The sequence below is a fragment of the Geotrypetes seraphini genome, chromosome 5 (genome assembly GCF_902459505.1).
Source record: "Geotrypetes seraphini chromosome 5, aGeoSer1.1, whole genome shotgun sequence".
Taxonomy (NCBI): Eukaryota; Metazoa; Chordata; class Amphibia; order Gymnophiona; family Dermophiidae; genus Geotrypetes; species Geotrypetes seraphini.
Window position 1 is genome coordinate 182686471 of NC_047088.1, and position 20544 is coordinate 182707014.

A 20544-nucleotide genomic window follows, 5' to 3' on the forward strand; every position below is an offset into this window, starting at 1 on the left:
GTCTGACCCAGCAGCGGCAATTCATATATTCTTATTTAAGCTAATTGATTTAATTTAGGATAGGCTCAGATTTCACTTATACGCAGCTAGGTGGCCTCAATTAAAGCACTTAACAGTGCCTAACTAGGACAGTTTGTTGATCCTTCCCTTTTTTCTTTGTGATTATTCTGCACCAAGTTTTTGTTTATTTTTTAATATTTTGCTTTTTATATGAGCCTAGGTGTGTTGTGAAAAGTATGCCTAAGCCACTTTTCCACATAAAAAGGCATGTTTGTGCCAAAACACTAGTGCTGAGACAGCCTGCTTATGATAAGCTATTCAAAATATTTTCTTATGCAAAAATCACTTTTAAAAGGGTAGATGATTATAAATATTTGAAGTTTGTCTCATCTTGATGTGGTTAGTACATATATTATACCCTTGCATTTTTTACAAATTAAAAACTCACTGGACATATTACAGCTTTGGGGGGAGATGGTGATATTAAAGAGGTGTTATTTTACCTTTAACTTTTTTTTACTTTGTGTCACTGAATCCAATTATATCCTCCAGAATTCATAACTGCATATCATAGTACATGGTCAGGGAGGCATACTGATGTTCGTACATAAAGATTACAACTTTAGAATTTGTGTATGCTTTTCCAACATTCTGAGATGTTTTTATTACAAAAGGCTGGGACACATGTTTGGTATTTATTCCTTCTAGTCTTATTAGTTATGACTTTACTGCTACTCGTTGAAGAGCTGTTAATCGTAAATTTGGATTCTTCTAAATTAATAACGTGCATATATTCTAAGCTGAAAACTGTGACCTTCCGAAAAACCTATTCATTATGAAGTAAAATTGCCAGAGTGTTAGTTGTACATTTTTCTCTCTCAATTCAGTCTGTTTACAGTCTTATCTCTGCCAACTACAACAGTGGTACTTCTTATAACAGCCCAGAACCCAGCCGCATACATTATACTTATCCAAAACTTGCACATTTCTCTTGGAACTTTACACAGGGATCACTGAAGACAGCGGTTCAAGTTTCATGTCTGTTCAGAGAACTGTTTATTTTTGTTCCAGTTAAAAACATTCACTCTCACCTTCAGCTGAGAAGGCCAGATCCATTACTTCATCTGAATGCCAGTGAAGACTGGAATATGTGTACTCCCTTTTGTGATGAAAATTTCTCCTATTAACATGGGAAAATGCATGTAAATTGCAACACTTTCATATACAGCACAGGCAGTTCAATTCAGTTTTCATATATTTTACAGAAATTGTGTTAGACTAAACAAGATGATCCAATGAAAATACAAAAGGGATACAAGAAACGGCAAACAAAGCCTTACAACACCAGATGGTCTAAAGCAGTGTTTCTCACCACGCGGTACACATACCCCTAGGAGTACGCAGTGCGGGTCTCCTGCCCTTCCTCTAGCAGCATGCCCCCCTCCACCGAAGAGCCTTCAACATCCACGTACTTAGGAAGGTCCTGTCGGCTCCACCCACTTTGACACATTTGTGTCAGAGGGGCAGTACCAACAGGGCCTCACGAACGATAAGACTTGAAGGCTCTGCGTCAGTTAACCTAGCACCAGTGCCGGGCCTTGTATAGACTCCCCGATAGGCAGCAGGAGGGTGGCAGATGACAGAGGGCTCTTCATCGCTGGAGTTAGCCTTCTGGGTCAGCCAATCCGGGCAACACCAAGCTAAATCTAGCACAACCCCCCCCCAAAAAAAAAAAAAAAGTAACAAAAAGAGCAGATCAGAAAAGACTCCATCTGGCTCACTTACAGAAGGAAAAACTGAAGTGGGCACTAGGGAAGAGGGACTCAAAAGCTGTAGTGGATTCTTTCTACACAGCTTGTAAACATAGGGATATTATCCGTCCATCCAGAATGATATCTATTGCACTATAGAGTTTGAAAGCTCACACTCTCTTGTCAAGGTACCAAATGCTGAGACAAAGTCATTTAAACATGAATGCCAAATGGCTTGACATATACCTATTAAGCTACTGTACTGAAAATGTATCTTGTTGCAGGCAGGGAAATACAAAATTTAACTGAAGGCTACTTTCAACACTAGCAGCTGCTTTAGAAGAAAAATCTTCTAAATATCATGCTTTATATTCCTTGAAATATTCCAATCTAATATTTTAAAATTCAAATGCTCTGGCTGCTCCTAGACACAATGCAGCACAATTTGAAAGCATTTTCTTTCTGTCCTTTATGTAAAGCAACTTACCAGAGACGGATTCTACCATCTTTATGCCCAGTTGCTATGCAATCTTCCCGGGGATGACATGTCACACACGTAAAGATGTTATTTGTTCCTTTCTTATCAGTTGCACTCAATGAAAACCTGATCAGTTAAAAAAAAAAATACATTACTATATCCACTTATATGTAATCAAATGCATCAAACTTCTGATACTCTTTTTGCTAATTTTGCTATTCTTTCTTAAGCTCATTTCTCCCTCAGAGTCCAATACATGAAAAGGCTTTTCCTAACACATGGAGAATATCAAAACACAATTAACTACAGATCCAAAGGGGGAAATTCTATAAATGATGCTTAAACTTAGGCACCTGTTAATTGAGAAACACCATTTAAAATAGCAAAAAAACATTAAAATTAAAGCGCCTCCTATTGCCTAAATAAAAGGTGCTGGAATCGAGCCTATGTAGGCGCTTTTACAGGCTTAACACCACTATGGGCATGGCTAATGTCAGAAGTGGCATTAGGTGCCATAAAGTGCCTAAGTAGGCACAATTCACAACAAAGATAGGTGCCGCAAATAGGCAGGCTCCGTCTCTGGCGGTGTTCAAAGGCCCAGTTAATAGCCCACCTCTTTGAGAGTGCTTTTGACTCCTAACTCCTCTCAGCTTGGGTTCTGCATTCCCAATCCTATATGTCATGTCTGTCTGTCCAAGTTAGATTGTAAGCTCTTCTGAGCAGGGACGGTCTATAAATGTCAAAATGTACAGCGCTGTGTACGCTTTTTAGCGCTATATAAGTGATAAGTAGTAGTATCATCTTTCCCAAAAGTGAAATTCTCTATACATCGCTGTCACGTGATTGACACACGATCGGTGGCCGTCAATATCAGTGCTATATAGAGAATCCGGGCCAAAAAGTGCAAGTCTGCCTAAATATCCAGGTTTTTTTGTGCAATTGTTAAACATTTGAAACTCAGAGCACTAATGTTCTTCATTCTCAGTTCTAGTACAGCAATCATTTTGACTTGCTGCTTGGCTATTTCCCAATCCTGAAAGCATCTCTTACAAGTAGGGCCCAGGGTGCATGGTATAAGAACATAAGAATAGCTATACTGGGTCAGACCCAGTCCATCTAGCCCAGTATCATGCTTCTAACAGTGGCCAATCCATGTACAAGTACCTAGCAGAAATCCAAACAAAAGCAGTATTCCATGCTATCAATCACAGGGATAAGTAGTGGTTTTCCTATGTCTATCTTCATAGCAGATTATGGATGTTTCCTCTAGAACGCGTTCAAACCTTTTTTTAAATCCAGATATTCTGGATTTACAGATGTAACACAGATCATAATCTCTTGCCTGACTTATAAGATCACAAATGTTTCAAATGTTTTCACTTTGCTCTCTGCACAGGACCCGTCACTGGATTAGTGCTAAATTTATTTGGGAGCACTACTACTTCATTGCCACTTACCTACAAATCTCTTTCTTTTTGAAAAAATAAACAGAAAGATTAAGACCTTTCACTGAAGCCACAAATTCACCCTGTAACAAAAAAACAAAACAAAATACACATGTAAAGATTTTATGTTTATATAACACTGAAAAACATAAATGAAGAAATTATGTATCATACTTGATAATTTTCTTTCCTTTAGTCACAACAGATAACTTCATAATGAATGGGTTGTGTCCATCCACCAGCAGGCAGAGATAAAGAGCACCAAGCTGATCTCTGTCATATATAGGATGGTATGCTCACTGGGAAACTAGTATTCCTTGTAACAAAGCAGTAGGATGAACAGGACAGACCAGAACTGGAACTGCAGCTCCAACACATAGAACCGTAAGAACTTCCTGTGCTCTGGAAAAATAGGAATTTGCAGATAGGCCTTTGTCAAATCAAGAGAGGTGAGAAAATCCCCTGGTGCCACTGAAGTGATGACCGACTGCATGTCCATTTGGAAATGGGGTATTGTAGGAAGATTTATGGTCCACTAATCAATTACATAAACAAATACATGCCTGTTAGTTTCTAGGGAAGACCATAATATCTAATCTAATCTAATCCTTAGATTTGTATACCGCATCATCTCTACGTTCGTAGAGCTCGACGCGGTTTACAGTAGGAGAAATAGGAAGGAACTACAACAGAGGGTTAGAGGTAGAAGTGTGAAGAAAATTTAGAGGACTATCTCATCCAGGTTCAGCTTTCTTAGCCTACTTACACGACACAAGACCCAGGCTAATGAGAAATACTTTTATTATGAAAATAGAAAAATATATTTCAAAAGCCAGCAGCAATAACTAAATATTGTTCATAAAATATCCGATTACATATATGAAACTCCGTACATAATTATCACAACACACTTGCTAGATAAATACGTAACTAATTCTTATATACACTAAACAATTCCTTATAATAATAATTCCTGATTAGCAGCAATCTATTACAGTTATCACCAAGAGTAGCTTTACAAGCCATATCCTATATCACAATAGGATTCATTTATCTAACCCCAGCTGATAAGATAATAGAATTCCGTATTCTCACCATCCAATTAGGCCTTGGCACAAAATTAGGTGAAATGGAAGACGTCTCTCCTCAGCTTAGCAGATATAGAAATCCTTCTGTTACAGGAACAAGAGTTCATCAGCCACTGGTGCAGCTGTAATTTAGGTTGGCAGCAAAGGTTTCCTTGATGTGATGGAATTCAGATCTGTTTAAGGTCCGATTCGCTTTCTCTCAAGCAGAGAGACACACGAGGTAACTGTTCAGGTCTTAATTATTATAAAAGATGTGCGTGGAGAACACCTGTGATGAGATGCGAGTTCACCCACATCCTAAAACAGACTAAATTATAATTAGCACATTTCACTTGGATCTCGTCAGATGACTTCTCCAGACCAATCCAGAAAAGTCTCGTACTATCTGAAACAGAGGCACCTTCGTTAGATAAGACCAGCACAGGAGCAATAAATAATAATAATAATAACAGTTTATATACCGCAGGACCGTGAAGTTCTATGTGGTTTACAATGCTTAGAAATGTTACAGATTGAGTGAATAAACAGAGTTAGAGATTGAATGAACAAACAAAGTACAGATTTAGTGACAGGTGATTCTTGCGCTCGGTTGTTAAGGACTAAGATTGAATGGGTTGGTCTCCTAAGTATTTCAGGAATAGATGTGTTTTCAGACGTTTCCTGAATTCTCCATAGGTAGTAGGCACAAGCAATTGTTCAAGGTCTTTACCCCATAATGCTGCTTGATGTGCGAGAAGATGTTGATGATGACTTTTAAATTTACAACCTCTAACCGGTGGAGAAACGAAGTTCAGGTGTGAGCTTCGCTTGTGTCTGTTGGTTGAGAAAGAGATTTAGGGGCTAAGCCATAAAGTACCTTGAAGCAAAAACAACCAAACTTGAATTTCACACGTGCCTCCATTGGTAGCCAGTGTAAAAGTCGATAGGAAGGTGTCGCATGATCAAACTTCTTCAATCCACAAAGTAGTCTAACCGCTTTATTTTGAACCAGTTGCAATCGCTGCATGTATTTCTGGGGGAGTGCCAAGTAGGCGATGTTACAATAATCGAGTTGACTCAGAATAAGGGATTGTACTAGAATTCGAAATGATGAGGCATCGAAGTAAGCTCTGATGGACCGAAGTTTCCAGAGGGTATAAAAGATTCACATGGGCATAGCTGGATGTCCTTGACTAGAATACAGTTCTGGTACATACCCAGAAGGCATCAGGCAGAAACAGCAAAGATGTGTTCTTTCTCTTCTTGCTAGGTTCAGGCTGGAATGATTTCTTGCAAATAATGGTTCAGGCTTGATGATGTCAGAGAGGCCTAACCTTCAGGTGCAAATAAGGAAACACCCATACAGTATCTTGAGTGCCGCATTGACGGACTTCAGATCCAGAATCAGTCTCCAGACTTCTGAGTCTCTTTTGAAGTATATGGAGTATCTTCTTATTCTGGAATGGGTTCTATGGCTGCTCGCTTCAGCAGCATCTGAACTGTCACTCGAACTCTGACCAGTTTTTCTGGTCTCCTTCCTGAAGAGTCTACTAAAAAGGTCCGGAAGGGGATGAAAGAACTCCCTCCTGAATACACTCCAGTACCCAGCGCATTGACGTGATCCTCGCCCACACCTCCCAACTAGCCTTGGAGGTTCAGTTGTCATCCTGGAGTCATAACTTGTTTCTTGTGGGTGTAAGAGAGGTGGGATCCTGTAGATTGAGAGGTATCTGGCCCCCCCAAATCTTTGCCTTGTGCCTTGAAACAATCTCTGGTCCAATACAGCTCCCGAGTACTGGCGAAAATGCCTAGAGCTGCAAAAATGACCTCCCTAGGGGCTCCAAGTCTACTTTCAGGTAAATACGTTGGCCTGTAATCCTGCACACTGGCCACAAGGTCATCCAGTACTTTGCTTTCCAAAGAGCAATTGACCTTTATTAGGTAACTTGTTCAGTACTGCTTTGGTGGTGGAGGAGGAGGAGTGTGTGTGTGTGTGTGTTCCCCGCCCCATCCCCCTCCAATCCATAGCATTCTTCATAGCATTCTTCAAGAGGAAACAGCATAGGCAGAAGCTTTGCTTAATACCCTGAAAATATCATATAGAGCAGTGTTCTTCAACCGCCGGTCCGCAGAAATTTTCTGCCAGTCCACAGGTTTAACATGCAAGACCTGCAAGTATAGTGTATCTCTAAAAGATATGAATGTGCCAGGATGGGTGAGCAATCGTAAATCCATTAAGTTCACAGACTGTAGCACAAGTGGAGTGGTGTATGTCATACAGTGTCCATGCAGATAGGTCATACTATTAGAAGTGTTCGTGTTCGTATTGGAGAGCACATTAGCAGAATTGCTACACAAGTTCTAGAAGCACCGCTAACTCAGCAATGGCTCAAAGAGCATCATACAGTGAATTCGTTACGCCACTCAGTCTTGGAAGCTCCTGCATTGCCTCGAGGAGGTAATTTGAAAGCCAAACTTTATGCTAAAGAACAAAGTTGGATTTTTAGACTGGGCACCTTACATCTGAAAGGACTAAATAGCGAAATCGAATGGTGGGCTTTTTTATAATAAGAATCTTTTTTACAATAAGAATCTTCATAGCAATCTGTTATATTCTCATAATCTTGAAAGATCTTTAACAACAGCAGTGGAGTTTGCTAATCCCACTCTGCTTTTATTGTATGATTTTTATGACGTTATCACGTCCTTTTCCAGCATGCTCTTATTGAATGACTTTTTTCATCCCGGCACGATGACGTCATCACGTCCTTTTCCAGCCTAAGGCCGTGATCACATGGTCACGTGCTTGACTTTTTAAATTCTCCCACGGCATTCTAGTTACGGTTGATACCAGAGGAGGAAGCCTAAACATCTTAGTTCAATTAGTAAAGCAAAGAGTATTCTATCAGCGGTGAGTCCCTTCCTAAATAGCCTATGGATGTTGTTAGTAGAAAAAGTAGAAAGTTTTTAGTTCTTGTTAAATAAAGTATTAATTTGTTTAAATTTTCAACTTTTCAGAGTCTATACCGCTCATAAGTAAAAACTTCTCGCTATTTTGTGGGTTCCCTGAAGCAGATACGAAACGTGTCCCGTCGGAACCTGACACCCGCAAGCTACAAGATAAGTTTTTGTTTAAATGCATACAGAAGAACAAGTAGCTCTGCCTTACTGGCATTTAAAGTTAATCAAGCAAATATTCATGCTATCTACAAATGGTGCTTTAAGATGCGATGATTGGGTGGTGAGACAGTAGTGTTGGGACTTTCGCCCCTGTTATTGTCTTCATGATTCTGAGCACAAAAAGCTACCAAGTCTTGCAAGCAAGATTGAAATTGTTGATGTTGAAATCCATGTATGAGTGATTATTTTATTTTGTTCGAGTCCACAGGGCCGGCATGTCCATCGGGCCCAAGACAGTGTTCTTCAGCCACCGGTCCACGGTGCGATCAACACGGCATCTTCGGGCTGGCTCTCTGAGTGCTGCATTGCACAAAGCCATGGGTAAAGGCTCCTATGCACGTCCTGCACCTGAACCGGAAGCCTTCTCTCTGACGTCACAATGTCAAAGGGAAGGATTCCAGATGAGGTGTGGGACGTGCGCAAAGAGCCGCTGTCCACAGCTTTGTGCACTGCAGCACTCAGGGAGCCAGCCCGAAAATGCCGTGTTGATCGCACCGAGGACCAGCCCGGAGATAACACCAGGGGGCAGTTCAGAAGGCAAGGTACAGCATGGAGGGAGAGAGACAACAACGGTAGGGGGAATGCTTTTATTTTTTTATTTAGTGATTGATTTACATCTGCTGTCTGTTCAGGAAGAAATGCATTTGTTTCTTTTCCTCTGGGGTTGTACTGCTTGCAGAGTCTTGCATCTTATGGTTTGTTTGTAAATATTAGTACTTTTAATTTTGCATGGGGTTATCTATTTTCTGGTAGGAATGAATGTTGAAAAGCATACAGTGTGCTTTGTGTATTTTAATTTTGTGGTTAACCATTATGTGTTGTTAATACGATTATATTGTGTGTGTGAGTATATATGAAAAATGACTGGAAAAAATGGTGTTACAATTAGTACTATTATGGGGGCGGAGATGGGCATGACTTAGCCCAGTGTTCTTCAACTGCCGGTCCGTGGATCGGTGCCAGTCCACAAAATAATTATTTTATTTCCGCCAGTCCATAGGTGTCAAAAGGTTGAAGAACACTGATATAGAACATCAACTACATAATCTACTCCCAACATGGGATATCATTGAATCCTCTCAGCCTCCACATCACGGTGCAATTTGAAGCAGCAGGCACGTGCTACATAGATTGCCACTGCCTTTAATCCTGCAGCTGCAGCTTCAAACTGTTTCTTGAGAACAAAATCCAGTCTGCAGTCCTGAGTATCTTTTTAACACCACTTTTTCTTCGCTGGGGAGAGAGGTACGCTTAGTTACCTGGGCCATCTTTGGGGGGACAAACAGCTGGTTAAATTCAGCAGCCATCGGATAAAGCTTCACCATGGCTCTGGCCACTTGATGGGGCCTCTTTGGGACTTCCCAATAGTTTGTCCAGATGTGAGGGAAAGCAAATGATCTGAGCCTTAGTGCTGCTTCCATGCGAGAACCGTGCAGCTGAGGTCTGTGGAGTCTCTAATTCTTGAAGTAATTGAAATGGTAATTGTAAACACCCATTTCTAAACTGTCTAATGCAACTCCTGGAACTTAATTTATTTTATTTTCTGTACTGTTCTCCCAAGGGAGCTTAGAATGGTTTACATGAATTTATTCAGGTACTCAAGAATTTTTCCCTGTCTAGCCTGGTGGGCTCACAATCTATCTAATGTACCTGGGGCAATGGGGGGGATTAAGTGACTTGTCCAGGGTCACAAAGAGCAGCGTGGGTTTGAACCCACAACCCCAAGGTGCTGAGGCTGCAGCTTTAACCACTGCGCCACACACTTCCATAATGATGAGCTTGATCTTGAACTATGCATTTGTAACTATCACCTAATTGTATTAATAACTATACTGATCTACCTGTACTAGCAACTCTATTGAATGAATGTCTGTGTCAAACTGTCCATTGTAACTTCCTGGGTAACGGACCCAACCTCTTGTAATGTAATTCAGTCTTGAACTGAATAGGTAAAGGCGGAAAAGAAAATCTGATTAACATAACATAATTTTTCTTTCTAAAGTTTTAGGACAGGCCATATTGAATCAGTTGTTGGATTTTGTGGATATGGAAAAGGGGACAGTTTGCAGAATGCTAATATAATTGTGGGCAGGACAGTTGATAAGGAACAGTGTTTTGGGTAGGACAGTTTGAAAGTAGCAACTCCCTAACTGATATATTTCACTGTATTTAAGTTTCTATGGTACAGAAGCTAGAACGCCTCCCACAGAAATGTGTCTTTTTTTTTGGGGGGGGGGGGAGGGAACTTATTTTTGCAGAATCCTCGGTCTGATTTTCATGCTTTCAATTTTTCCTACATGTCAAGTTTCATCCAATTATATTAAATTTTCAGAGAGTTATTATGCCCCCAAATAGACATTCTCAACTACTTTTGGATAATTCTTTCCAACCTTTATTGGACTGGAAAAATAAAAATCCTTTTATTTATATTTTGCATTAAATTTGCATAGTTTTTATAGCATCATGTTACTCTTTGTGTTGCAGTGGTAGTGTATATGTTACAAATGGTTAGGTTATAAAAGATTGTATAGCTCTTGTAATATACCTAGAGGACTTAACTGTGCAAGTATAACAAGTGCAATTTAAGCGCGTACAGGGTAATTTTATAAACCAGTTTCAAATCTAAAATTCTGTTCTAGGTAGGTAAATGGGCTCTTATAAAATTAGCTCATACCTAACAGTACAAATGGTGCAAGATGGAACGTTCTTTTACAGTAGGCGTTCTTGGGAGAGGAGTCAGGGTAGAGATGCAATTTACATATAAAATTTTATAAAATACACACATAAGCATTAGCCTGAGTGGACATAATGTCCACACCCTCAATCTAGACAATTTCTGTAGGATTTGTGCTAGTGTTTTATAAAGACAAATATGTGACTTTAAAAATAGGGCAGGAAGCACCTACGTATTTTAAACCTATTAACCTTGGATCTATGTTATAAAATTTCCCACACTGGCTATACAAATTAGGTGGATTTGTTATGAAATTAGCCTCTTTACTGGAAATGCTATCAAACTAATTTTTGCCATTTCAGCTCCTTGGTTTAACAGCTGTGAATAAAATAAAATTATGCATGCTTTATCTCATATATTTTTTATACTTATTTCTCTATTTACATTACATTACATTAGTGATTTCTATTCCGCCGTTACTTTGCGGGTCAAGGCGGATTACATAAAGGATCTATCTGACCATTTCCAGAGGAATCTAATATAATAAAATGCTAGGCCGCGCATGCGCACTAAAAAAAACGTGTTCCCTGATCTGTCGGGTTTTTTTTAGTGCGCATGCGCGGTTTTTACGTCACCAAACTCGGCAACGCAAGCCATGTCCGCCGTCGGCCTCAAGCTCCTGGGGGCCGGTGGCTCGAGTCGCCCAGCCGGTGCTGAGTCCCCCCCACTCCCACTTCAGCTGGCACGGACGGTTTGAGAATGAGGGAGAGAACAACGCAGCCAGACGGACCGCGGGAAGGGAAAGGGGGGGAGGGTTTCGAGGGAGCCGGCTGGCCGCATAAATTATTTTAATTTGAAATCTGCCGCCATCGCCGCGGCTCCTCTCTCATCTTCCGACATAATATAAGTGCAGCTCATGAGAGGAGCCGCGGCGGCGGCTTTGAAAACGGCTCCCTTAGTTCGCTGCATTTTTTTTTTTAAGTTTAAAACTGCCGCCGTGGCTCCTCTCACGATCCCGGCCTGTGTCAGAGAAGGCTTCCGACACAGGCCGGATCATGAGAGGAGCCGCGTAGGCATCTTTAAACTTAAAAAAAAAATCCAGCAAAGAACTAAGGGAGCCGTTTTATCTCCATGCTGCTACGAAGGAACAGGTGAGGGGGAGGGAAATGCTGATGCTGATGCACAGGGAGCAGGCAGGCATGGCAGGCAAGCAGGGGAAGAGGGAAAGGGGCTGCTTTGGGGGTAGGGGTGTGCTGGGGGCACATAGCAGTCATGGGCAGGGGATCACAGAACAGGCAGGCATGGCTCAACAAGGGGAGAGGGAAAGGGGGCTACTTTGGGGTGAGGGGTTTCCTGGGCCAGACAGCAATCATAGGGGGGAAACAGAAAGGGGCCACGGAGCAGGCAGGCATGGCACAAAAGGGGGCAGGGGCATTGGGAAACGGGGCTGCTTTGGGGGGAAGGGTGTTCTGGGGGCACACACCAATCATGCCGGGGAAGAGAAGGGGGCCACAGAGAGATAGGCAGGCATGGCGCAAGACAGAGACACAGACAGAAAGAATGACAGACAGACAGACAGCATCCAAGCACAGAGAGAGAAAGGAAAAAAAAAAACAGTCGTCTACTCTAGCACCTGTTGCACAGGGGGAGAACGAAAGAGATGCTGATGGACAGGGGGTTGAAGAAAAGGAACGGAGGACTAATGTTGGACAGGGGGAGAAGGAAAGAGGTGCTGCTGGACAGGGGGGAGGTAAAACAAAGGGAGAAGGGCTGCTGCTGCATAAGGAGAGCAGTGAAGGGGTGGTGGTGGACACAGGGGAGGTAAAAGGAAGGGAAAATGGACAGGGGGAGCAGGCAAGGGGTGGTGATGGACAGCCAAGGAAAAAGAAAGGCAGAAAGAAAAAAAGCGGCTAAGGAGAGAGAGAGAAAGAAATAAAGACAGACACACACACATATGTTCTAGCACCCGTTAATGTAACGGACTAGTCTCTATAATAAAACCCTAAGCCGCGCATGCGCACTTCTACTTGCATGTTCCGTATGTCCGTGGCCTGAAGAAGTACGCATGCGTGACTACAACTGCCCCACACTCGCGGCCCTGTTTGCATTCCAGTGGCAGCAACTGAGTGGTGGAGAGCAGCCCCACTCTGCCCGTTGACCCTCCACAAACCTCCCGGCTCCAGTGGCTGTAGGCAGCACCAGTGGCAGCAACTGAGTGGTGGAGAGCAGCCCCGCACCGGCCGCTGACCCTCCACAAACCTCCCGGCTCCAGCGGCGTAGGCAGCACCAGTGGCAGTAACTGAGTGGTGGACAGTAGCCCCGCTCCTGCCGTTGACCCTCCACAAACCTCCCGGCTCCAGCGGCATAAGCAGCACTATAAACACTCTGCTTCGCGCCCTTCTACTGCCGATTTCCTCTGCCGCTTCTCTGATGACATCATCGGAGACAGATGCAGGAGAGGAAATCGGCAGTAGAAGGCTGCGAAGCAGCGTGTTTAAAGTGCTGCCTATGCGGCTGGAGCCCGGAGGTTTGTTGGCGGTGGGAGGGTCAGGAGCAGGCCAGATCGAGCAGGACAACGGCAGTAAAAGAAGGGGGAGGGCCCGAACGGAGCAGGGAAGGGTAAGGGAAGAGAAGGAAAAGGGGGGTAGGGGAAAATGCTGCTACTGCTACACAGGGACTTGGAAGGGAAGGGAAATACCGCTGCTGCTTCTGCACAGGAAAGGGGGGATAGGAGGGAAATGCTGTTGCTGCTGCATAGGGAAGTGGGATGGAAATGCTGCTGCACAGGGAAATGGGGAAAAATGACAGACAGACAGCGGGAGGGAGGGAGACAGAAAGAAAGACACAGGGGCAGGGAGAGGGACAGAAAGACAGACAGAGAAAGGGAGATCAGGGGGAGAGAGAGAGAGTCAGCGGGAGGGAGACAGACAGACAGACATATTCTAGCACCCGTTAATGTAACGGGCTTAATGACTAGATAATAAAACCCTAAGCGGCACATGCGCACTCCTACCTGCGTGTTCCGTATGTCCGTGGCCGGAAGGAGTGCGCATGCGCGCCTACAACTGCCCCACACTCGCGAAGGGAGAAGATACAGAAACAAAGAAAGACTGACAGACAGCCAGGGAGAGAGACAGTAAGACAGGGGGCCAGGGAAGAGACAGAGATACACAGGGGGACAGAAAGAAAGGGGGGCAGGGAGAGAGATAAAAAACATAAAGTAAGAAAGAAAAAAACGCCTCAGCGACCCATTGTGCTTAAAGTCTACACATCTATTCTAGCATCCGTTAATGTAACAGGCTTAAACACTAGTAATAGAATAGTTAGATTGGTTCATAGAGATGGGGTGGTTCTTGTGGCGTTAGGTTGTTTTAGAGAGTAGAGAGGCATTAGGTTGGTTTCGATTGTTGGGTATCAGGGTTTTTTAAAATAGTATGGTTATTATTTCTTTTCTAAATGTTCTGTAGTCAGGGGTCGTTATCAGCAAAGTAGAGAGTTGGTGGTCTAATCTCGCTGCTTGTGTGGCTGTTTGACTTCTCTGATTGGGGGGGTATGTGAACGGAGCGTGAATTCTCCTTTGTCTGGTTGAGGTATATTGGGCTGTTGCCGTTCGTGGTTTTAAATAGAAGACAGTAGAACTTGAATTGTATTCTTGCTTGAATTGGTAGTCAGTGTGAGTGGAGGTACTCCTCGGTGATGTGGTCATGTTGCCTCAGAGAGTAGATGAGTCTCAGGGCTGTGTTCTGGACTGTTTGCAGTTGTTTAATCATGGTCGCAGGGCAGAGGAGGGCTTGGACTAGGATCCAGAATTGAGTTTTGTCGAACAATTTTCGCACTTGTCTTAGGTTTCTCATGATTGCGAAGGATTTCTGTATTATTTTATTGATTTGTGGTTGCATGGTACAGCACCTGTCAATCGTCATTCTTTCTTGAACGCCCCTTTCAGCTACCCTAAATGCTCTTCTATTTATCCCCTGGACAAAGGACAAAAAATAAATCTCACAAAACCTAGAGCCCTAATCACATTAAGCTGCAACTCTCTAAAGTTGAAAGGGGATAGATTCCATACAAACGTAAGAAAGTTCATCTTCACCCAGAGAGTGGTAGAAAACTGAAATGCTCTTCCAGAGTCTATTATAGGGGAAAGGGATTCAAGACAAAGTTGGACAAGTTTCTGCTAAACTAGAACATACGCAGGTGAGGCTGGATTCATTTAGAGCACTGGTCTTTGATCTGGGGGCTGCCGCAAGAGCGGACTGCTGGGCACAATGGGCCACTGGTCTGACCCAGCAGTGGCAATTCTTATGTTCTTAACTTTGACTTTGATTTACCCAACAGAAGTCAGAAAAATGCAGGCGACAGCAGAATATAGATTAAATTGCTCAGGCTTATGTTTGCACAGGTGTGCTAGCCAAACATTTCAAAAATTTTCCATCTGTCTTGTGCCAAGGAGTGAAAAAGAGGCTGCAGGCTTGCTTGATTACTACCATCAGTTGCCTCAAGAGATGTGGGGATAAAAGGGCCTAACTAAACAGAGCAACCTATTTTTAGAGTTTCCATTTTTAAGCGTAGTGAAAGTCTGCAATTTTATACAAGTTTTCATGTCACAGGAAATATTAATATGTAACAAGTGAGATTAAATATGACTTGTTTAAAAATCAACCCCCATTTCTTTTCATTTCATAAACGCTTTATTTTATATTTACACAAATAAAATTTACTGAAGCAAAAGCCTTGCACATGCAGTGTAAAAATCCTAGACTCAGCTTTGTACTCATACGTCTTCCCTTTTTCAGCTCCCTTTGATTTTATTATCAATAGCAGTGTAGCTCCAAGGCAAATTTTTGGTAGGCTAATGGATGGAATAGATGGTCATGAGGCATTTCCTCTCTCCTCCCATTAGAGCATGTGTGTGTGGGGGGGGGGGGAGGGGGGGAGGGCTTGCTTGTGTTTTGAAGGCCAGAAAGTTAAGGTTAAGGATATCTTCAGTTGATGGGTCTTGGGAATCCGGAATCCGCACAAGCTACAGCAATGGTGCTTGCCACTGATGTGTGGTGGATAGGCCCGACTAGAAAGTGGGGGGGGGGACTATGTACGCAGGTAAGGCTAGACTCAGTTAGGGCACTGGTCTTTTGACCTAAGGGCCGCCACGGGAGCGGACTGCTAGGCACAATGGGAGGGGGGGAGGGCTTGCTTGTGTTTTGAAGGCCAGAAAGTTAAGGTTAAGGATATCTTCAGTTGATGGGTCTTGGGAATCCGGAATCCGCACAAGCTACAGCAATGGTGCTTGCCACTGATGTGTGGTGGATAGGCCCGACTAGAAAGTGGGGGGGGGGGGGGGGGAACTATGTACGCAGGTAAGGCTAGACTCAGTTAGGGCACTGGTCTTTTGACCTAAGGGCCGCCACGGGAGCGGACTGCTAGGCACAATGGACCACCGGTCTGACCCAGCAGTGGCAATTCTTATGTTCTTATGAAAAGCTAAAAGAAAGCAGCAGACAGCAGTGGAAGCTGGCCCCTTGTTTTTGCACTACTTTTGCAAATGCACGGAATCTGGGCAGCAACCTGAATACATCTTGCTGCTTAGAATTCCCTTTCTTTTTGTGCCAATTTCATAAAAGAGGGATGCAGTGACTCAATGATGCCCTCATTGTCCAGCTACCCGAGGTGCACAGGAGTCAAATCAACTCATTTTCCAAGGTGTTCCAACTACAACTGAAAATGCTGATTTTTATATCAGGAGTTGGGGAGGGTGGGATGCGTGATTTATAGGGCTTCTGATTTTGGTTTAAGAAACACTTTCTGAAAAGGAGAAAAGAATGTTTATTAAGCAAACTTACATCTCTCCCAAAAGCTGTACACTTAGGCAACTGGCTGACATCCTCCAAAATAACCGATAGGTCCTTGGTTTCAACTTCTTGCTCTGTTGTCTTTGGTAGTTTCACAGAAACCAGTTGAAATGTATCTGAAATAAAATTAAGTCTCATAATTTCCTGTAGATAACTGTATCCGATGAATAAAGCATACATAACAGGGAATAGGCATATTCCATAAAAGCTTATTATTCATAGTACAAGATGTTTCATGTATAACAGAACGGGCTACTGGGCTTGATAGACCTGCAAGCACACTTTGCTCTACACAACCCCACACGAACTACCAGAAACAAAAACATCTTCGCCTATCCTAAATCCTACCTTGACAGAACCTTCATGTTCCAAGCTAACCGACAACAATCCTGGCTGGGAAAGTACATAAATAAAACCATACAAACCTACCATGCATTCCGAAAATCTATCAAAACCGCTCTGACAAATTCATCACCTAAACAGACCATTCCTCACTCTCTACGCTTTTTCCCCCTTCAAACCCTAAGCAATTCTTCAGGCAATTCTTACCCCCCCCCCTTTATTTTCCCTCCCCTACAACCCTTTTCTCCTGTAACTTTCCCCTCATGCATTTGTAATTCGCTGAATGTCCAGCCTTCTCTTAATGTGAACCACATAGAAGTCGACTGACTATGGCGGTATAGAAAAAATAAAGTTATTATTATTATTATTGGTTTATTTAAAGCTTCTATACCGCTAACTAATAACTATGAAGTCAATTCAGAGCGGTTTACATGAGCAGCTTTGATGAAAATATGAACATTAATTTCACTAATGATGGTACAATACACAAGCTACAATATATGAACTATAATTAGAGATGATATGAGCTTTTATGTATATCTGTAAGAAAGTAAAATGAGAAGACTAGATAAATAACAATGCAGTTAAAGACCATAATGAATATGCTTCCAGGAGAGACATTTTGACACCGAGTACCTGATGCTTCTGTGTTATTCTTTGGAATTATGGCAAACACAGAATCCTTCACAGCAGCAGAAGTGTACAGAGCAAGAAGTCTCCAACCAACAAGAAAAGTCTAAAAATAGAACAAAATTTACAGACTCATCAGATCTTAGATTCACGTGAACTGCAAATGTTAAAGATTTCTGTTATTCGCAACCAAATCAGGAAGTCAACAATACATTTCTATATATAGGATACAACTTAGTTTGTAGCAATACAATGCCCTTTCCTAGAAGAGCTTAGAATTAGGACTTCAGACATAAACACTATCCCCCTCATTCATTCTATATAACCTTAGTATCAAAACATAAGTGCTATATGCGCACTATTATAAAATACTAGTGCTCACACACTTGACTGTTGCATTCCTGTGTATAAATGTCAGCTGGGCACTGAGGGCCCAAACAGCACTCGTATCGGTAACCGCCTAAAATAAGGTCGTCAAGAAATTTATCCTTCGCTTGTATAGGCTCTAATGTTCGAGTTTTTCCAGATTTGGCTCAGAAAACCCAGAGATGTAAGAAAGAGTTCTTGTCCTTGAGGCCAAGAACTCTTGCTTTGGGGGCTACATTTCTTGTTAAATTTCCTGCAAAGTGTTATGTATCTTATCAAGATAAAAAAAAAAATTTCTTTGAGCCTAAACAACTTTTAGAATTTATTGGATCAAAAGAAAGGTTGGTAACCATGTCTAGTGATGTATGACCTACCATCTGGCTGTAATTCGGGAATCTAATGCCGTGACCTTAAGTTAATTTTTGTTATTTCTGATTGGAAGTTTATTTCTTTTCTTGATCCTCATTTTTGTGGACTAAATAAGAGATAGTTAATGTTTCCTTTATATTTTATTGAATATAATTTCTGGATCTGTAACAACTTGCAAAAGCAATGCTTGTATCTAAAATTGAAAATCTTATAAATAAATTAAAAAAAAAAAAAAAAAATGGTCGTCAATCATGCAACACCACCATTTGTGGAATTGCAGCTACCTCAAACATAGGTGCTGGAAATGTAAACCAGGGTTTTCGAGTCTACATTTCCGGCGCCTATGTTTTACATGAATTGCGTTTAGGGTAGTGCCTAATGTTGTTTACGGCATTAGCCATACCTATTTTGACCTTAGTTGTCCTTAGGCGCCACCGTAAATGCAATCTAGATGCCAGGTTTGTAGGCACCTCTAGGCGCATACATTTTTTGTTTAAACGGCCCTGTCGCTTAAGTAAAGGTACTGGTAGGGAGCCTACTGGTGCCTAACTTATAGGCCTCTCCCCAGAACAATCAATCCCTCCTTTTGTTCAGGTATACTATTTGCCTAAAAAAACAAAAGCAACAAAGTGGAATGGAAGAGCAACAAGAGCAACCATTAGACGTCACTAATCTGTTAGAAGCCTCCAATACGAGTATTGCTACCCCAGCGACACGCTTAACGGTACCATTGCTACCAGATAAAGAGTGGATTATGAAATTATAATTCAAAAATAAATTTAAAGAGTTCCTGGGACATAAAATACAGGTTTTTCCTGAATTTTTCTAAAGAAACACAAAGAAGGAGGCGTCAGTTTTTGATTCTTAAACCTGCTGTAACCTCAATTGGAGGAACTTTCTTCCTTAGGTATCCATGCAAATGCATCATAACATATCAGTCTTTTAAATATGTCTTCTTAGATCCATCCCAATTATCCAACTTTGTTACACTAAAACGCCTTGGTCAAGAAGAAATTCCAACAACCTCTAAAGAATAGAAATGGATTTATTCCCAAGCACAGCCTACTGCTTCCTCATAATAATTAATTCTTAAGTTTTCTAAAAATTCACTCTTACTTTAATCTTGGATCACATTAGAAAGGAGTTGAGATAGATTAAGTGATGTTTAATTTTTCTTGTAAGCTTTATCAATTTTGATTTAATACTATTGTTGTCTTAATCTAACTTTCTGTTCAAGATGTTTAATGCTTGGAAGCTTTCTTTGAAATTATAACTAAATAATAAAAAAAACAACAACAACAAAAAAACAAACAAAAAAAAAAACGTAGGCCCCCAATTCTATAAAAGGCACCTAAAACATAAGTGTTGAAGAACACAGCACTTATCGCATGTCAATTTTAAGTTAGGTGCCATTTACAGAATTGCACCTAAAATAGACTTAGAGGTCAGTAGGCATCTTAACCTTAGGCACTCTCTATTTATGCCAGGGTCTTCTTGGCCTAGATACCAGCACCTAAGTCCAAAACAGGTGGCTACCATGTCAAACACGCCCATGATCCGCCCTCTAATTATGCCCACTTTCTGATAGGCACCAACCATCCAATTAATTTAAATTTAAGCCCATTATGGAGGTGCTAACTACTCATTATCAGTGCCAATTAAGCTAGGAGTGCCGATCGAGACACCTAACTTTAGGTGTCTTTTACAGAATCTGGGCCTTAGTGCCCAAACTGCATAGTGCACAACTGCAAGGACAGTGTAACTTACAGTATTCTATAAAGTTAGGTGACTAAAGGGCAACATTTATATCTGCCTTTTACATGCCATGAGTGATAACTAAATGCAAATGTGGATTCATGTTCTATTCTGTAATGGAATCTGGGCACCCAGATGCTATTATAAAATTCACACTCGGCGCCCTGTATTTTGGCCAACTTTTATAGAATTGCCCACCATATAAGTTTTCCTTGGAGTTTTAGTCACAGCTGAGAAATTTTACTGTTGGGTTCACAGCTCTATACAGCAAACAGCAAAATAGTTAGCCAATAAAAACAGGCAGACTCCTTTATTGTGGCGGATTTTTATAGCTTTACATCCCTAAGCAAATGAAAATATATATATAAACAGATTAAAAAAAGGATGAAATGATCATTGCAAAGACAGCTACTGTTGAAGGGTGAAATACGTTTGTTATTATTGTTTTGAACCCACTTTAAAACAAATACTATCTGTGAGGTAAAAACATGTGTGGCCATGTCAAGGAACAGGTCAGGTTATTCACAGTTTTGTGTCTTTTTTTTGTTTAAAGAAAAACCGTGAATAACATACGAAAAGTTATTTATGGTTTTTCTCTATTCGCTGCCTTGCTTTTTCCATATCACTGCGAATGTGGA

The 20544-nt window shown here is 41.7% G+C and overlaps 1 protein-coding gene across 1 annotated transcript in view; it reads right to left on the reverse strand.

The window, feature by feature from the left end:
- WDR75 (WD repeat domain 75) overlaps positions 1-20544 on the reverse strand; it is a 92072-nt gene that overhangs the window by 51307 nt on the left and 20221 nt on the right. The window contains exons 4-8 of the mRNA XM_033947194.1: positions 17423-17522; positions 16436-16560; positions 3687-3757; positions 2239-2355; positions 1092-1180 (exon numbers count right to left, since the gene is read on the reverse strand). Of these exons, the coding sequence (XP_033803085.1) occupies positions 1092-1180; positions 2239-2355; positions 3687-3757; positions 16436-16560; positions 17423-17522 (502 nt within the window). The remainder of the gene's footprint in view (positions 1-1091; positions 1181-2238; positions 2356-3686; positions 3758-16435; positions 16561-17422; positions 17523-20544) is intronic.